The following is a 19,695-nucleotide window of genomic DNA, read 5'->3' on the forward strand; positions in this document are numbered from 1 at the left end:
ATGTTTTTATTTTTACTAATTAGAGTGACTATAATAGGATCGCTTTATTACTTTGAGTTTCTCTGCGATGTTTCTGGTCAATAGGATGTGTACGGTTAGTTTTCAACAACACAACTACTGTTTCTCTGACCAGGTTGGTAGTTTAACTGTAGAGATTCTTGCTGAGTTTATATGCCCGTTTGTGCCATTAAAATCAAGCAAAACTTCTGAAGTCTAAAACAAAATTCTTAGTTTTGCAAACTAAAATGATGATATTGCAAACAAAGCATAAACCCAAAAGTATTGAGAGCAAAAAAAAAAAAATATATATATATATATATATATTGCAAGGAAATAATTTTGAAATGTGCGAACAAATGAATTCAGTTATTTTATTAATTTTTTCACGTTTTGGCACGTTCATTGCAGCGACATAGCACCCTGCATCCCACTTCTGGTTTGCCTCTGAAGCTATGCAGGGTCGGTCCCTGGATGGGAGACCAGATGCTGCTGGAGGGCCAGTAGGGGCATCAGGCAAAGACGGAGGTGTTTGAACACAATCAAGTGATCATTTTAAAATGTTTCACTGAAAACTTTTTTGAAATTCATTTGTTCGCATTTCAAAATGATTTCCTTGCAATATATATATGTTTTGCACTCAGTACTATTGGGTTTTATGCTTTGCTTTCCAAGTTGTTCTCGAACTTCAGACGTTTTGCTTGATTATTAATAGTTTAAACTTATGCAGTTAATTTTGTGCTGTTATTTCTGTACTGGGAAACAAACACATCTACACCTTGTTACCATGGTTACTATGGGATGGAATCAGCAGCCCTCAACTGTGACTAAGAGGCTGTAGGGTTGCATCCCAAATGGCTCCCTATTCCCTATATAGTGCACTACTTTAGACCAGAGAATGGCACCCTATTCCCTATATAGTGCATTACTTTAGACCAGAGAATGGCACCCTATTCCCTATATAGTGCACTACTTTAGACCAGAGAATGGCACCCTATTCCCTATATAGTGCATTACTTTAGACCAGAGAATGGCTCCCTATTCCCTATATAGTGCACTACTTTAGACCAGAGAATGGCACCCTATTCCCTATATAGGGCACTACTTTAGACCAGAGAATGGCACCCTATTCCCTATATAGTGCACTACTTTAGACCAGAGAATGGCACCCTATTCCCTATATAGGGCACTACTTTAGACCAGAGAATGGCACCCTATTCCCTATATAGTGCACTACTTTAGACCAGAGAATGGCACCCTATTCCCTATATAGTGCACTACTTTAGACCAGAGAATGGCACCCTATTCCCTATATAGTCCACTACTTTAGACCAGAGAATGGCACCCTATTCCCTATATAGTGCACTACTTTTGACCAGAGAATGGCACCCTATTCCCTATATAGTGCACTACTTTAGACCAGAGATTGGCACCCTATTCCCTATATAGTGCACTACTATAGACCAGAGATTGGCACCCTATTCCCTATATAGTGCACTACTTTAGACCAGAGAATGGCACCCTATTCCCTATATAGTGCACTACTTTAGACCAGAGAATGGCACCCTATTCCCTATATAGTGCACTACTTTAGACCAGAGAATGGCACCCTATTCCCTATATAGTGCACTACTTTAGACCAGAGATTGGCACCCTATTCCCTATATAGTGCACTACTTTAGACCAGAGAATGGCACCCTATTCCCTATATAGTGCACTACTTTAGACCAGAGATTGGCACCCTATTCCCTATATAGTGCACTACTTTAGACCAGAGATTGGCACCCTATTCCCTATATAGTGCACTACTTTAGACCAGAGCCATGTGTACCATGGTCAAAAGTAGTGCACTATAAAGAGAATCATCGGGTGACATTTGGGACGCGACCAGCCTGTGTGTTGCAGCAGATCTCTTGTCGTTTCTGACTTCAATCACTCCATTACTATAGTTGTGTCCTGTCGCCATCCATTCAGAAATACTTCCTCCCATCACGGGTTGTTTGTATTATATCTGGTTCTCTTTTCCTTTGGGTCTATAGAGGAGTTATTTCTTCACAATATGAAACCTCTTGAGTCAGTGAATGTGTTGTAGATATGACCGGGGTACATTTGGTATCTAGGAACCGTATTTATTACTATATAAAGGCGTCTTATCTATTTAACCAATGTATGACACTGCAGAAGGGTTATCTGCTTCCTGGTGTTGACAAACAGTAGTTGATTGTGACAGACTGTGGCTTACTTCCCAAATTGCACCCTATTCCCTACATAGTGCACTACTTTAGACCAGAGTATGGGCCCTGGTCAACAGTAGTGCACTACGTACGGAATAGGGTGCAATTTGGGAAGTAAGCCACAGTCTGTCACATTATGGTATTAGTGCAGGGGGCAAAAAGCCTGCATCCACAGATCAGTGGAAATGTCGAAAACCAGGAGTGGATGGGTCAACATGGTTCGGATGTGTCTCTCTTTTGTCTTACTGGTTTTATTAGGGTCTATTTTTTTCCTTTTTTAATGTGGTTTGGATTCTTGGCCTGCAGATTGTTGTGATTAATCAACACCAATGAGGGTTGCAATGTTATATTTCTAATATATTTTGAGATGTACATTGTCAGAGGTGTCTGTTCATTTTAATAAACAATAATAATAAAAAAAAAGCAGAGATTCACTTTTAATTCATCCTTGTCTCACACTTTGCTGATCTGATTTGATTCCATTAAGGGAATAGGGTGAGACAGACTTAGTGTTATTATGGCACCTTGCTGTCAGTGAATCATAGGAAACTCCACAATGCGGGCCACATTTAAAATGGGTTTAATTGTAATTTTTGGTCAATCTACACAAAATACTCTGTCAAAGTGGAAGAAAAATTCTAACATTTGTAAAAAAAAAAAAAAAAAAAAAAAATATATATATATATATATATATATATATATATATATATATATATATATAAAAATAAGATCTTGATTAGATAAGTATTCAACCCCCTGAGTCAATACATGTTAGAATCACCTTTTGGCAGCGATTACAGCTGTGAGTCTTTCTGGGTAAGTCTCTAAGAGCTTTGCACACCTGGATTGTACAATATTAGCACATTATTCTTTTTAAAATTATTCTTGTTGATTATTGCTAGACGGCCATTTTCAAGTCTTGCCATAGATTTTCAAGCCGATTTGAGTCCAAACTGTAAATAGGCCATTCAAGAACATTCAATGTCATCTTGGTAAGCAACTCCAGTGTATATTTGGCCTTGTGTTTTAGGTTATTGTCCTGCTGAAAGGGGAATTTGTCTCCCAGTGTCTGTTGGAAAGCAGACTGAACCAGGTTTTCCTCTAGGATTTTGCCTGTGCTTAGCTCTATTCTGTTTCTTTTTATCCTAATAAACTCCCCAGTCCTTGTCGATGACAAGCATACCCATAACATGATGCAGCCACCACCATGCTTGATAATATGAAGAGTGGTACTCAGTGATGTGTTGTTGGATTTTATCAAACATAATGCTTTGTATTTAGGACAAAGTTAATTTATTTAGCACATTAGTGCCTTATTGCAAACAGGATGCATGTTTTGGAATATTTGTATTCTGTACAGGCTTCCTTCTTTTCACTCTGTCATTTTAAGTTAGTATTGTGGAGTAAATACAATGTTGTTGATCCATTCCTCTGTTTTCTCCTATAACAGCCTTTTAAACTGTGTTTTAAAGTCACCATTGGCCTCATGGTGAAATCCCTGAGCAGTTTCCTTCCTCTCTGGCAACTGAGTTAAAGGACGCCTGTATCTTTGTAGTGACTGGGTGTATTGATGCACAATCCAAAGTGTAATTAATAACTTCACCATGCTCAAAGGGATATTCAATGTCTGCTTTTTTATTTATTTTTTCCATCTACCAATAGGTGCCCTTCTTTGTGAGGCATTGGAAAACCTCCCTGGTCTTTCTGGTTGAATTTGTGTTTGAAATTCATTGCTCGACTGAGGGACCTTGCATATAATACTATGTGTGGGTTAGGTGCAGAGATGAGGTCGTCGTTCAAAAATTATGTTAAAGACTATTAATGTACACAGAGTGAGTCGATGCAACTTATGTAACTTGTTAATCACATTTTTACTCCTGAACTTATTTAGGCTTGCCATAACAAAGGGGTTGAATACTTATTGACTCAAGAACATTTTCTAAAAACATAATTCCACTTTGACATTATGGGGTATTGTGTGTAGGCCAGTGACACAAAATCTAAATTTAATCCATTTTAAATGAAGGCTGTAACACAACATGTTTAGTGGCTTGAATACTTTCTGAAGGCGGGGTAGGCCCAATAAGGGAAACGTGATATATTGGCACCATCTGTTGGTCATGTCTAGAAATGACCAGCAGAGAAACGCACAGCTCTGCAAGGAGCTGTTCATTATGAACTGATGAAAACTAACCAAGCGCTCCAGGAGGACACGTTGTCTACAGAAGGAAAGGAGCTTAAAATCAAGAAATTCAACCGAGACAAAAAAAGACAAGGCCGAGGACAAAGTCTACTTCTGGAGAAACCCTGACAAGAGGTTCTGCTCCTGCTCTCCATGACAGACGCAGGAGGGAGGCCGCTAACTTCTATCCACTCCCATCTGACCAGCGCTCTACAACCAGCGCCTCATCTGCTTACAGTGCCAGTTTTTTTATCCAACGAGAGACTGGGCCGACAGAAGCGCGGAGGTGGCCGCGGTGTCTTTAATTTATCAAGCAAGATATTGAGCCCAGTCCATGTCTCCTTGCTTAATAAAGGGTTATATTTTGTGCCTACAACTCAGTGCAATGATTTCGATGTTAAGGTAGACATTTTTTAAGTTTTTTGGAAAATCATTTTTTCCCCCCATAATTTACCTATGGATGAAAAACAAGCTTTGCTTGATTTACAATCCGATACGTCAGTCCTTACACGCCCTGCTGAAAAGGGTGGGTCGGTTGCATAGGACAGTTTATATAAATGAGTGTCACAGACAACTGCTTGACAACAGCATTTACAAGAAACTCAGAAGTGACCCCACTTCCCAATTTCAGAACACTATCATTACTGTCGTAGATGAGTATTTAAGTTCTGGTCAAATTACCAAAAAGGAACACGACTTTTTGACAATTCAACACTCTAAAATTGCCACATTCTATACTTTGCCGAAATTACACAAGAACGTTACAAAACCTCCAGGGCGCCATATTGTAGCAGGCATCGATGCAGTAACAGCCCCTTTATCAACCTTTGTTGACTTTTTTATTAGACCACTCGCAGAACAGCTCCCCTCCTTTGTAAAGGACACCAGCAGTATGATCTCTATTGTTGAATCTCTCGATCCTCTCCCTGATAATACATTGTTAGTTACTTTTGATGTTGAGTCGTTATACACTAATATGCCACACGAAAGCGTTATTGAAGCCATGGAACATTTTCTTCAGCAGCGTGACCCAAATGAACGTCCTTCCAGTGCATGCATTATAACATTGGTTGAAATAGTACTCACACACAACTACTTCATGTTTTTTAATGATTTCTTTATTCAGACGAAGGGTACAGCTAGATCCCCTATGGCTCCTAACTATGATAATTTGTATGTGGGTTACTTAAAAATGGAGAAACAGTCAATCTTCAATCCTCTAAAAAATGTTTTCTTGCCTAACATTATTATTTGGAAACGGTACATTCATGATATTTTTGTTCTATATAGGGGTGATGCAAAACAGCTCCAGGCATTCCATGCTTATTTAAAACTCTTCTTCTGAGCGCCTGAGATTTACTGTGCAATCTGACACACGTCAAATCAGTTTCCTTGATCTTCTGATTTTGTGTGAGGATAATGTTCTATACACTGATCTTTACAGGAAACCTACTGATCGTAACAGTTGGTTGAGGGCTGATAGTTGTCACCCGCTTCCCTTGAAAAACTGTTTTCCCTACAGCCAATTCTGTCGAAGCAAAATAATATGCCAAAAACAATCAGATTTCGAAAGAAAATTCAAGGAGACGGGGTACAAAAATGGTCAGATTAATACTGCCATTGAGAAAATTCCAAACAAATCGAGACCTGATCTCTTTCAAGGGACAGTCTCACAAAAAGAAGCATTCTTACTACCCGCTATTCAAAGTGCTCTGAACAAATTAAGGGAATCGTTCACAAACATTGGCGCGTTGTAAAATCCGATGACAGTATTGGTAATGTGTTTTCGGACCCTCCCTTGGTCGTATTCTCGCGGGGCAGACATCTCAGAGATCAATTGGTAAACTCTGATTTACCACCCCAAAATATCCCTGCACAACGTCTATTTGCTCCTCTACCGGATGGAAACTACAAGTGTAATGGCTGCGCTCAATGCAATGGCACTTACAAATGTAGATCCTTCAAACACCCCCAAACAGGGAAACAGATCCCAATCAAAGGTGTTTATCTTATAACTTGTCTTTGTGGTAAAAATTATGTGGGTAAAACGAAGCGTGAATTAAATGTACGAATCTCGGAGCATCGTAGCACCATTAGGTGCAAAAACTCGACATACCCAGTTGCGGCATGGAACACGTCACCCTCCCTAGGAGAGGGGGTGACTTCTACAATTTATTGTTAAAACGAGATGCTGCCTGGATCTTTAATTTTAAAGACCATTGCTCCCTTCGGTCTCAACATAGACTTTGATCTGAAGCCATTCTTGTGGTTTTGCTATTCATTGTAAATGTTTGTTTGTAGGCCTATGTAGCCAAATTGTATCTATGATCGTTATCCATTCATGTTTTTGTTTGTTCTATTTATATCTGTAAATTAACCAATGATATCAGGCCACACCCGGCCATGATTAGACACCTGTGTGTGTCCTTTGACACTATATAAACTAGTGACCCGCAGTGTTTGTCATTAATACCCTGGTGAAGACAGCTTGTGTGTCCAAACTTTGGTTATAAATTATTCCATCTGAGCTCCTAGAGTGACTCTCCATTTCTTTTTCAGGTGTTCTACTCTGCTACCCAGCACCTCTCCTAAACAGGTGTTCTACTCTGCTAGCCAGCACCTCTCCTAAACAGGTGTTCTACTCCGCTAGCCAGCACCTCTCCTAAACAGGTGTTCTACTCTGCTAGCCAGCACCTCTCCTAAACAGGTGTTCTACTCTGTTAGCCAGCACCTCTCCTAAACAGGTGTTCTACTCCGCTAGCCAGCACCTCTCCTAAACAGGTGTTCTACTCCGCTAGCCAGCACCTCTCCTAAACAGGTGTTCTACTCCGCTAGCCAGCACCTCTCCTAAACAGGTGTTCTACTCCGCTAGCCAGCACCTCTCCTAAACAGGTGTTCTACTCCGCTAGCCAGCACCTCTCCTAAACAGGTGTTCTACTCTGTTAGCCAGCACCTCTCCTAAACAGGTGTTCTACTCTGTTAGCCAGCACCTCTCCTAAACAGGTGTTCTACTCTGTTAGCCAGCACCTCTCCTAAACAGGTGTTCTACTCCGCTAGCCAGCACCTCTCCTAAACAGGTGTTCTACTCCGCTAGCCGGCACCTCTCCTAAACAGGTGTTCTACTCCGCTAGCCAGCACCTCTCCTAAACAGGTGTTCTACTCTGCTAGCCAGCACCTCTCCTAAACAGGTGTTCTACTCTGTTAGCACCTCTCCTAAACAGGTGTTCTACTCTGTTAGCCAGCACCTCTCCTAAACAGGTGTTCTACTCTGCTAGCCAGCACCTCTCCTAAACAGGTGTTCTACTCTGCTAGCCAGCACCTCTCCTAAACAGGTGTTCTACTCTGTTAGCACCTCTCCTAAACAGGTGTTCTACTCTGCTAGCCAGCACCTCTCCTAAACAGGTGTTCTACTCCGCTAGCCAGCACCTCTCCTAAACAGGTGTTCTACTCTGTTAGCCAGCACCTCTCCTAAACAGGTGTTCTACTCTGTTAGCACCTCTCCTAAACAGGTGTTCTACTCTGCTAGCCAGCACATCTCCTAAACAGGTGTTCTACTCTGTTAGCCAGCACCTCTCCTAAACAGGTGTTCTACTCTGTTAGCCAGCACCTCTCCTAACCAGGTGTTCTACTCTGCTAGCCAGCACCTCTCCTAAACAGGTGTTCTACTCCGCTAGCCAGCACCTCTCCTAAACAGGTGTTCTACTCCGCTAGCCAGCACCTCTCCTAAACAGGTGTTCTACTCCGCTAGCCAGCACCTCTCCTAAACAGGTGTTCTACTCTGTTAGCCAGCACCTCTCCTAAACAGGTGTTCTACTCTGCTAGCCGGCACCTCTCCTAAACAGGTGTTCTACTCTGCTAGCCAGCACCTCTCCTAAACAGGTGTTCTACTCTGTTAGCCAGCACCTCTCCTAAACAGGTGTTCTACTCTGCTAGCCAGCACCTCTCCTAAACAGGTGTTCTACTCTGCTAGCCAGCACCTCTCCCAAACAGGTGTTCTACTCTGTTAGCCAGCACCTCTCCTAAACAGGTGTTCTACTCCGCTAGCCAGCACCTCTCCTAAACAGGTGTTCTACTCCGCTAGCCAGCACCTCTCCTAAACAGGTGTTCTACTCTGTTAGCACCTCTCCTAAACAGGTGTTCTACTCTGCTAGCCAGCACCTCTCCTAAACAGGTGTTCTACTCTGCTAGCCAGCACCTCTCCTAAACAGGTGTTCTACTCTGCTAGCCAGCACCTCTCCTAAACAGGTGTTCTACTCTGCTACCCAGCACCTCTCCTAAACAGGTGTTCTACTCTGCTAGCCAGCACCTCTCCTAAACAGGTGTTCTACTCCGCTAGCCAGCACCTCACCTAAACAGGTGTGCATTTCTTTAGCCTCCAGACATGTCTAGAAAGTCCCCAGGTTAAGACCAACCATTCATTTCAGCTTGCCATTATTGTCAGCTAATGTCTTTGATTCACTTTTTCACCCATCAGTCCAGTATGAGATATGTACTGCCTTTTTATTGAAATAGCCTGCAGTTTGTTAGAATAAAAATACTTTATTTATCCATTTTCCTTGCAGTCCACAGAAAAAGTGTCTCCTGATTTGATACCAACCGCTCCGAACGACACACACACAGGTTGGAGCAGAGGGCAGCGCTCTATAAGCAGTGTGAGGGTTTAAGTGCCTTGCTCAAGGGCACAACGGCAGGATAAGACATGTTACTTGAAATGTATGTCTATGTCCTGTGAAATGAAGGACTGCGGACCTGGATTCTCTACAGAGAAAACGTATAAAAAAAACATGTGTCTTTAAATACGCTACATGACCAAAAGTATGTGGACACCTGCTACGTCGAACATCTCATTCCAAAGTCACCAGCATTAATATAAAGTAGGTCCCCCCCCTTTGCTGCTAGAACAGCCTCCACTCTTCTGGGAAGGCTTTCCACTAGATGTTGGAACATTTCTGCGGGGACTTGCTTCCATTCAGCCACAAGAGCATTACTGATGTTGGGCGATTAGGCGCTGGCTCACAGTCGGCGTTCCAATTCATCCCAAAGGTGTTCGATGGGGTTGAGGTCAGGGCTCTGTGCAGGTCAGTCAAATTCTTCCACGCCGAAATATAGGCCTTAGAAATACATCCACAGGTACACCTCCAATTGACTCAAATGATGTAAATTAGCCTATCAGAAGCTTCTAAAGCCATGACATCATTTTCTGGAATTTTCCAAGCTGTTTAAAAGGCACAGTCAACTTAGTGTATGTAAACTTCTGACCCACTGGAATTGTGATACAGTGAATTATAAGTGAAAAAATCTGTCTGTAAACAATTGTTGGAAAAATTACTTGTGTCATGCACAAAGTAGATGTCCTAACCGACTTGCCAAAACTATCGTTTGTTAACAAGAAATTTGTGGAGTGGTTGAAAAATGAGTTTTAATGACTCCAACCAACTGTAACTGTCAGCAACGGGTGGTACTGAAATAGCCGAATCCACTAATTTGAAGGGGTGTCCACATATTTTTAATTTTTTAGTCATTTAGCAGACGCTCTTATCCAGAGCAGTTAGTGGGTGCATATATTTTTGATACTGGCCCCCCGTGGGAAACGAACCCACAACCCTGGCGTTGCAAACGCCATGCTCTACCAACTGAGCTACAGGGGACAGTACTTTTGTGTATGTATAAAGCACATTCTACTTGGTAAAATGATATATACCCCCCTGTATATATAGCCTCCCTACTGTCACTTTATTTTACTGTATATATAGCCTCCCTACTGTCACTTTATTTTACTTCTGCTCTTTTTTTCCTCAACACTTTTTTTGTTGTTGTTTTATTCTTACTTTTTTTGTTTAAAATAAATGCACTGTTGGTTAAGGGCTGTAAGTAAGCATTTCACTGTAATGTCTGCACCTGTTGTATTCGGCGCATGTGACCAATAAAATTTGATTTGATTTGATTTGAAAATGGTCAACGGATCAGCACAGGCTCCAATGAAGAGCTGACCTGCTCCTCAATGGTCAACGGATCAGCACAGGCTCCAATGAAGAGCTGACCTGCTCCTCAATGGTCAACGGATCAGCACAGGCTCCAATGAAGAGCTGACCTGCTCCTCAATGGTCAACGGATCAGCACAGGGTCCAATGAAGAGTTGACCTGCTCCTCAATGGTCAACGGATCAGCACAGGCTCCAATGAAGAGCTGACCTGCTCCTCAATGGTCAACGGATCAGCACAGGCTCCAATGAAGAGCTGACCTGCTCCTCAATGGTCAACGGATCAGCACAGGCTCCAATGAAGAGCTGACCTGCTCCTCAATGGTCAACGGATCAGCACAGGCTCCAATGAAGAGCTGACCTGCTCCTCAATGGTCAACGGATCAGCACAGGCTCCAATGAAGAGCTGACCTGCTCCTCAATGGTCAACGGATCAGCACAGGCTCCAATGAAGAGCTGACCTGCTCCTCAATGGTCAACGGATCAGCACAGGCTCCAATGAAGAGCTGACCTGCTCCTCAATGGTCAACGGATCAGCACAGGCTCCAATGAAGAGCTGACCTGCTCCTCAATGGTCAACGGATCAGCACAGGCTCCAATGAAGAGCTGACCTGCTCCTCAATGGTCAACGGATCAGCACAGGCTCCAATGAAGAGCTGACCTGCTCCTCCAGTCCTCAATGTCTAAGGAGGAAGCTTAACCCATTTCTAAGTAATCATTAAGCACAACAACAGAGTGCATCAAGTTCTTGTGACATATTCCAAATTTGACATTTCCAAGTATTCTTTCTATTAGGCAAACAAGTTATATGAAACAGAAACATTGCATTCTCGCTAAGTCACTAGTCACTCAAAGTTGATAATTTCTAACTTAAAATGAATTACATTAAGCCTATCATTAATAAACCCCAACACAATTCAATATTATTATAATCATTCAGCTGACATTGCTATAAATATAGTAATTCCGTAACATGCATGGCTAAATGAACTTGATGACTACATTGATTGTGATGGTCTCAGCTCAGCTGTGTACCCCGCTGGAAGCAAGACTGAACCATTCTCACTGGAGAAACGGGTGTCATCAAACATATCACAACGCTTCTATCAGTGCCTACCTGGCGCGTACGACCTCTTGCAATGGTGACAAAGTAACACGCAACATGCAGGTGTACTTACTGTGTGCAAAAATCACATTTTCGGTGTCGAATATAATAATTTTGCCCGGAATTGTGATGTGGTCTGTTCCTAGATCCATCAGTTCTCTTTAGTGTTTGCCAATGTTGGAGGTGTAACTGGGGTCTGGCCCTGGACAAAGGTAAATAAGTGCCGATTTATTAGCGATACATTCATGTTCAGATAGCCCTTAGCTTTTTTGTTCGAACTTGTCACCTGTGAATATGTGTTGTCCTGGTGAGTTATATCGGGCTGAATGCTATGTGGGGGACGCTAACTGAAGGGGTGTTCGCTGTTCGGCCATGATGCCGACTCTGCACTGGAAGACTTCTTAAACCGGTTAGCCAGCTTGCTAACCAAGAGCTGGCTAATGATCTAACCTAATGCAGAATACATGTGCATTCATTGAACGTATGCATGGTTACATCTGTAATATGTATTTTATATAGCTAAACGCTTACGGCACGTTTTGAAGGGGCTTAAGTGCTGTCAGTTGACATAGTTGGTGGCAGTCCGTGTCAATTGTGGCGGCTGTGCAGTCAGCTAACGTCACGTTAGCACAGCAGGAAGCAGCTACAGTTTGCTTAGCTAGCTAGCTAGCATGTAATGTCATGCATTAATATCAGAGTATGTTGATTGAACATCATTGCAGATGTTCTTAGGCAGCTAGCAAGCTAGCTAGTGGTGTTGGCAGCTAGCTGTTATTGTAACTAGGTAGTTAGCTTGTTAGTTCAATTGGCTAATAATAACACACATGCTAACTTACTAGTTGTATATTTTGCATCTTGACAGGACCGCTAACTACTAGCTATACATTGACGACATATTTTTGAAATTGTAATGTGACATATGTTATGATCAGGAAGAAATTGTGTAACGTAACCTAATGTAGGCTAGCTAAAATAAACAAAATGTTCTGATCAACTAATTACTGGATCATGTGGTAAGCCTGACTACTGATGCATTGCTTTATTATAACTCAAATGCTTATTATAATTCAAAGTGAAAACTAAAACCACTTTGAAAACGTTTTATTCCATCCATCGATTATCTGATGGTTTCTACCCAGATCTCATTTGATGGTTCCTACCCAGATCTCATTTGATGGTTCCTACCCAGATCTCATTTGTTGGTTCCTACCCGAGTCATTAAATAAAGGGTTGCATTTGCACATAGGTCCTTCACAATGACCATAGCATCAAACACACACAGAAGTACTGTAATCTACAGTAGAATCAGCTTTGTGCATCTAAAGACTCTGTGGCCCTCAGGGAGAAGGGCCACTCTCCTGGGGAATCAAATAAAATAAAATGTTACATGTGCCGAATACAACAGGTGTAGACCTTACCGTGAAATGCTTACTTACAAGCCCTTAACCAACAATGCAGTTCAAGAAATAGAGTTAAGAAAATATTTACTAAATAAAGTAAAAAAATACAATAAAAAGTTACACAATAAAATAACAATAATGAGGCTATATACAGAGGGTACAGGTACTGAGTCAATGTGCGGGGGTACAGGTTAGTTGAGGTAATTTGTACATGTAACAACTAACATCAACTAATAACAACAAGATAACTAATGTAAAGCATACTGTGTCCATAATAAGTAAATAGGTTATAGGTTGAGAGCTTTTGTGAAAGAGCACAGTTGGAAAGATATGGCATATAGAAGCAAACTGGATGGACATCATGAAAATGATCGGAGAGGTTGAGGGTAGAGGAAGTTCAGGAGTAAAAACAAACAAAATAGAATTATTGTAAAATTGACTGTGTCCATAAAATGTTAATAGTATGTATAAGCTGGAAGTAGAGGCCTAAGCATTGTTGTTCACTAGTTTACTCCAATTAGGGAAAGGGTGGTGGGGTTGGAAAGTAATAAAATATATTTCCCTTTAAAAAAGTATATGTATATGTAAGTATATATATATATGTATGTGTGTGTGTGTGTGTGTGTGTATATATATATATATATATATATATATATATATATATATATATATATATATACACACACACACAGTGAGGGAAAAAAGTATTTGATCCCCTGCTGAGTTTGTATGTTTGCCCACTGACAAAGACATGATCAGTCTATAATTTTAATGGTAGGTTTATTTGAACAGTGAGATACAGAATAACAGCAAAGAAATCCAGAAAAACGCATGTCAAAAATGTTATAAATTGATTTGCATTTTAATGAGTGAAATAAGTATTTGACCCCTCTGCAAAACACGACTTAGTACTTGGTGGCAAAACCCTTGTTGGCAATCACAGAGGTCAGACGTTTCTTGTAGTTGGCCACCAGGTTTGCACACATCTCAGGAGGGATTTTGTCCCACTCCTCTTTGCAGATCTTCTCCAAGTCATTAAGGTTTCGAGGCTGACGTTTGGCAACTCGAAACTTCAGCTCCCTCCACAGATTTTCTATGGGATTAAGGTCTGGAGACTGGCTAGGCCACTCCAGGACCTTAATGTGCTTCTTCTTGAGCCATTCCTTTGTTGCCTTGGCCGTGTATTTTGGGTCATTGTCATGCTGGAATACCCATCCACGACCCATTTTCAATGCCCTGGCTGAGGGAAGGAGGTTCTCACCCAAGATTTGACAGTACATGGCCCCGTCCATCGTCCCTTTGATGCGGTGAAGTTGTCCTGTCCCCTTAGCAGAAAAACACCCCCAAAGCATAATGTTTCCACCTCCATGTTTGACGGTGGGGATGATGTTCTTGGGGTCATAGGCAGCATTCCTCCTCCTCCAAACACGGCGAGTTGAGTTGATGTCAAAGAGCTCGATTTTGGTCTCATCCGACCACAACACTTTCACCCAGTTCTCCTCTGAATCATTCAGATGTTCATTGGCAAACTTCAGACGGGCCTGTATATGTGCTTTCTTGAGCAGGGGGACCTTGCGGGCGCTGCAGGATTTCAGTCCTTCACGGCGTAGTGTGTTACCAATTGTTTTCTTGGTGACTATGGTCCCAGCTGCCTTGAGATCATTGACAAGATCCTCCCGTGTAGTTCTGGGCTGATTCCTCACCGTTCTCATGATCATTGCAACTCCACGAGGTGAGATCTTGCATGGAGCCCCAGGCCGAGAGAGATTGACTGTTATTTTGTGTTTCTTCCATTTACGAATAATCGCATCAACTGTTGTCACCTTCTCACCAAGCTGCTTGGCGATGGTCTTATAGCCCATTCCAGTCTTGTGTAGGTCTACAATCTTGTCCCTGACATCCTTGGAGAGCTCTTTGGTCTTGGCCATGGTGGAGAGTTTGGAATCTGATTGATTGATTGCTTCTGTGGACAGGTGTCTTTTATACAGGTAACGAGCTGAGATTAGGAGCACTCCCTTTAAGAGTGTGCTCCTAATCTCAGCTTGTTACCTGTATAAAAGACACCTGGGAGCCAGAAATCTTTCTGATTGAGAGGGGGTCAAATACCTATTTCCCTCATTAAAATGCAAATCAATTTATAACATTTTTGACATGCGTTTTTCTGGATTGTTTTGTTGTTATTCTGTCTCTCACTGTTCAAATAAACCTACCATTAAAATTATAGACTGATCATTTCTTTGTCAGTGGGCAAATGTACAAAATCAGCAGGGGATCAAATACTTTCTTCCCTCACTGTATATATGTACAATTGTACATGTAGGTAGGGGTAAAGTGACTATGCATAGATAATAAACAGCGAGTAGCAGCGCGTGGGGGGGGGGGGTTGTCAATGTAAATAGTCCGGGTGGCCATTTGATTAATTGTTCAGTAGTCTTATGGCTTCGGGGTAGAAGCTGTTAAGGAGCCTTTTGGACCTAGACTTGGCGCTCCGGTACCAGTTGTCGTGGCTACCCTGCAGTTACAGAGCCGGCACACTACCTGTTTCATTAAGGTTCAGACCTCTTGGGAGAGACCTAGACAGAGCCGGCACACTACCTGTTTCATTAAGGTTCAGACCTCTTGGGAGAGACCTAGACAGAGCCGGCACACTACCTGTTTCATTAAGGTTCAGACCTCTTGGGAGAGACCTAGACAGAGCCGGCACACTACCTGTTTCATTAAGGTTCAGACCTCTTGGGAGAGACCTAGACAGAGCCGGCACACTACCTGTTTCATTAAGGTTCAGACCTCTTGGGAGAGACCTAGATACTATGTGTAGCTAGCTAACATGTCCGCCGCTGGCCCTGCGTTGAACGCCCCCTGCGTTGTCTCTGGCTGCAATGACTCTTTTGTGTGCTTCGCAAAATGGCATCCAAAGTAGTGCACTATATATGGAATAGGGTGGCATTTGGGACACACTCTGTCAGCGGTGCACCCTCCTTCCTTGACGTTGAGCTTAGCGGGAGGGACATGAGCATAAAGGATCATTGTGTGGTCGCATTAACTAACCACCAGTGGATCAGAATGTGAGAGAGGCTACTCCATTTTGGATTCCGGTGATGTCATGTCCTGGCCCACTCACCTCTGTCAGTGCTGTCAAAGGCTATAGGCTGCTTCCCAAAATGGCACCCTATTCCTCACAGAGCGACATTTCTCTTGACCAGGGCCTATAGCACTGTATGTGGGGAATAGGGTGCTATTGTGTGATGCAAGCCGTAGGTCGAGGAAAGTCACTGGAAAAACAATGAAGAGTGCTTTCATGGACACTTCAGTGCTACGCTTCTACGCATAATCTTGTTATATAGCCATAGATTATTTGGTTAGATGATACATGCTAATGTGTCACGGCTCAAACATGTCATTAAGTTTGTGTGTTTTAATATACATTTGCTCCTCTGCCAGGTATAGAGCATGGCTCAAGTGAAAGTGCAGACCTCAGCGCCCCTGGCTGGCCCTGGCCTCTCCCCCCTGTCTCCCCTCGGGGCCAGTCCAGGACCCCTGGGTCTACAGCCCTCAGTCAATGGCCCTGGACCCAGCCCCGGCTGCCCCTCTCCCTCAGCCGGGTATGGGCCCGACACCCCTGTGTCTGCCAACCCACCAGGTAGGTCTATAGCACTCAAATTCAAATCTGGACCTCAAAGCCATTTCCACTGCCTTTTTAAAAATTCATCCCCTCTAATTAGGGACTGATTTAGACCTGGGACACCAGGTGGTGAAATTATAATCAGGGACTGATTTTAGACCCGGGACACCAGGTGGTGAAATTATAATCAGGGACTGATTTTAGACCCGGGACACCAGGTGGTGAAATTATAATCAGGGACTGATTTTAGACCCGGGACACCAGGTGGTGAAATTATAATCAGGGACTGATTTTAGACCCGGGACACCAGGTGGTGAAATTATAATCAGGGACTGATTTTAGACCCGGGACACCAGGTGGTGAAATTATAATCAGGGACTGATTTAGACCCGGGACACCAGGTGGTGAAATTATAATCAGGGACTGATTTAGACCCGGGACACCAGGTGGTGAAATTATAATCAGGGACTGATTTAGACCCGGGACACCAGGTGGTGAAATTATAATCAGGGACTGATTTAGACCCGGGACACCAGGTGGTGAAATTATAATCAGGGACTGATTTAGACCCGGGACACCAGGTGGTGAAATTAATGATCAGGGAGAACAGAACCAGCAGTACTCCTGACCTCGTAGGGTAATATTTGAATACCCCTGGTCTATAAGCTGATATTATTATTATTATTATTATTATTACTGCCCCTGTGTCTGTCTATATAGGCCTATACAATACTATACTATAATACAATACTTGCTTTTTATGGGGGCCATTTGCATGGAGGAATCCTTGTTGTTGTTGCAGTCACAGTACCCAACCTGACACACAACACGGTATATAACCACATTATACATTTCACATTTTAGTCATTCAGCAGACGCTCTTATCCAGAGCAACATACAATTAGTGCGTTCATCTTAAGATAGCTAGGTGAGACGACAACGCATCGCAGTCGTATTAAGTAAATCAGCGGGGAAAAGACAAGGGCCTTTTTCTTTTTTCACGCTGTAGTTTGGTGCTAGTTACTAGTTTAGTACTAGTTACTAGTTTAGTACTAGTTACTAGTTTAGTACTAGTTACTAGCGTCTTCGCATCTCCAGCCACTTAATGTACTGTTCTTCCATACATACCCCTCGGGTCTCTAGAACCAGGAGTGAAAAACACCGACATCTCTTCTCAGGCCCATAATCAGTTTTCATATCGTCAACGACAATAATTACTAATAGATGATTTTAAGGGTTATTAATGTGTTATTAACATGTTGTTATTATTGGGTTTCTTTCTCCCTCACCATACCGCGTCGGTTCCAGGCCCACCCCAGGAGAACATGGCAAACCCTAAAGAGAAAACCCCCATGTGTCTGGTGAATGAGTTAGCCCGTTTCAACAGGGTCCAACCGCAGTACAAGCTGCTCAACGAGAGGGGGCCTGCACACGCCAAGGTACGCAGCCTTACCAAGCACAGCTTTCCTGCTCAAAGTGACACGTCTGAAGGAAAAGACAGATTCACGCGAACACTGGCCGTGCGCAGTAGGTCACCTGCTTGGTGTCGATGGGGGGGGGGGGGGGGAAATGGCGATTCAACACGTGGAGTCGTCGGGAAATGAACAGAAAATAACCCGCTGCACACGGCCGACTCTTGTGTTGGTCTGTCTTCTCCTACAAACGCAGCCAACCCAAATGTCTTTCGTCTACGGCTATGTGTTTACAGGAGGACAGCTATGTGTTTACAGGAGGACAGCTATGTGTTTACAGGAGGACAGCTATGTGTTTACAGGAGGACAGCTATGTGTTTACAGGAGGACAGCTATGTGTTTACAGGAGGACAGCTATGTGTTTACAGGAGGACAGCTATGTGTTTACAGGAGGACAGCTATGTGTTTACAGGAGGACAGCTATGTGTTTACAGGAGGACAGCTATGTGTTTACAGGAGGCACATGTCATTGCAAATTACAGTTAAATGTCTGTCTTAGTGTCTGGTCAGCTAAATGACTTGATGTAATGTTAAATGTCTGTCTTAGTGTCTGTTCAGCTAAATGACTTGATGTAATGTTAAATGTGATGTTTTCCCTCTCCTGTCCACTGGGTGGCGCTGTGGGCAGATTTTCACAGTGCAGCTGTGTCTAGGGGAGCAGGTGTGGGAGGCAGAGGGCACCAGCATCAAGAAGGCCCAGCACTCCACCGCCTCTCTAGCCCTCACTGAGAGCCTTCTGCCCAGGCCAGCTCCCCGCTCTCCTACAGTGGACATCAACAGCAACCCAGGTTATTTTCAGTTGCTATTGATTTATTTACATTTTAGTCATTTTAGCAGACGCTCTTATCCAGAGCGACTTACAGTTAGTGAGTGCATACATTTTTCATACTGGCCCCCCCCCCCCCGTGGGAAACGAACCCACAACCCTGGCGTTGCAAGCGCCATGCTCTACCAACTGAGCTACGGGGGACTATGATGTTTTTTTTTGTTTTTTTAAGGGACAATGTACAACAAAAACATTGTATTGAGAAATGATTTAGTTTACAGCTGATTTCCATCTGCAGTCAGAACACTCGGGGTATTCAATACCAGGGTCCTGTTCAATGGGCACACGAGAGAAATCATTTTGAGACACAAAACTAAAATGAAAGTTCAATAACTGTGTTCCAAAACATTTTTTCAATACAATCAGTCTTAGCGAGAGAGAGAGTTGCCCAGGCCTTAGCCCATCCAGACAGGACCAGGGGGGTAGAGGAGGGCAGCCATATCTAAATGATGATGTAACATCAAACAGATGTGGTCGGAGGAAAGCAAGCCTTTCACACATCGAGGGAGTTGATGAATGAATGGCGTCATAACCCCCATGTACAGGATGTCCATAGCAAATCATCTTGTTATTTACCATGGCTGCTTCTGAAATGGAACCGCGTTCCCTAGTTAGTGCGCTACTTTTGACCAGAGTCCTATGGGACTTAGGGTGCCATTTGGAACTCTGCCCATGTTGATGTTCTCAATGCTAACGCTAATAATGGTACTAGATCAATCTGAAGGAACTCAAGGGCCATGTTAAGTTCCAAATAGAATTGTCTGATGTTGAAATGATTGGGTTCTTCACTGATGTTCCTACACAAAGTCAGTTAACCGTAGTGATGACACATTTTGAATGTTTAATTACCAGTGAATAACCAGATTATTGTCATTAC

The 19,695-nt window shown here is 42.8% G+C and overlaps 1 protein-coding gene across 1 annotated transcript; it reads left to right on the plus strand.

Moving 5' to 3' along the window:
- Positions 1–11,639: 11,639 nt before the first annotated feature.
- Positions 11,640–18,780, plus strand: LOC311114467 (double-stranded RNA-binding protein Staufen homolog 2-like; the record flags this gene model as incomplete). The annotated part of the gene is made up of 4 exons (XM_084189715.1): positions 11,640–11,710; positions 16,340–16,538; positions 17,829–17,959; positions 18,621–18,780. Coding segments are annotated over exons 2-4 (481 nt in total), but the record flags the coding sequence as incomplete, so codon positions are not given.
- Positions 18,781–19,695: the final 915 nt, after the last annotated feature.

This window comes from Coregonus lavaretus (genome assembly GCF_964263955.1).
Source record: "Coregonus lavaretus genome assembly, contig: HAP1_SCAFFOLD_2065, whole genome shotgun sequence".
Lineage (NCBI taxonomy): Eukaryota > Metazoa > Chordata > Actinopteri > Salmoniformes > Salmonidae > Coregonus > Coregonus lavaretus.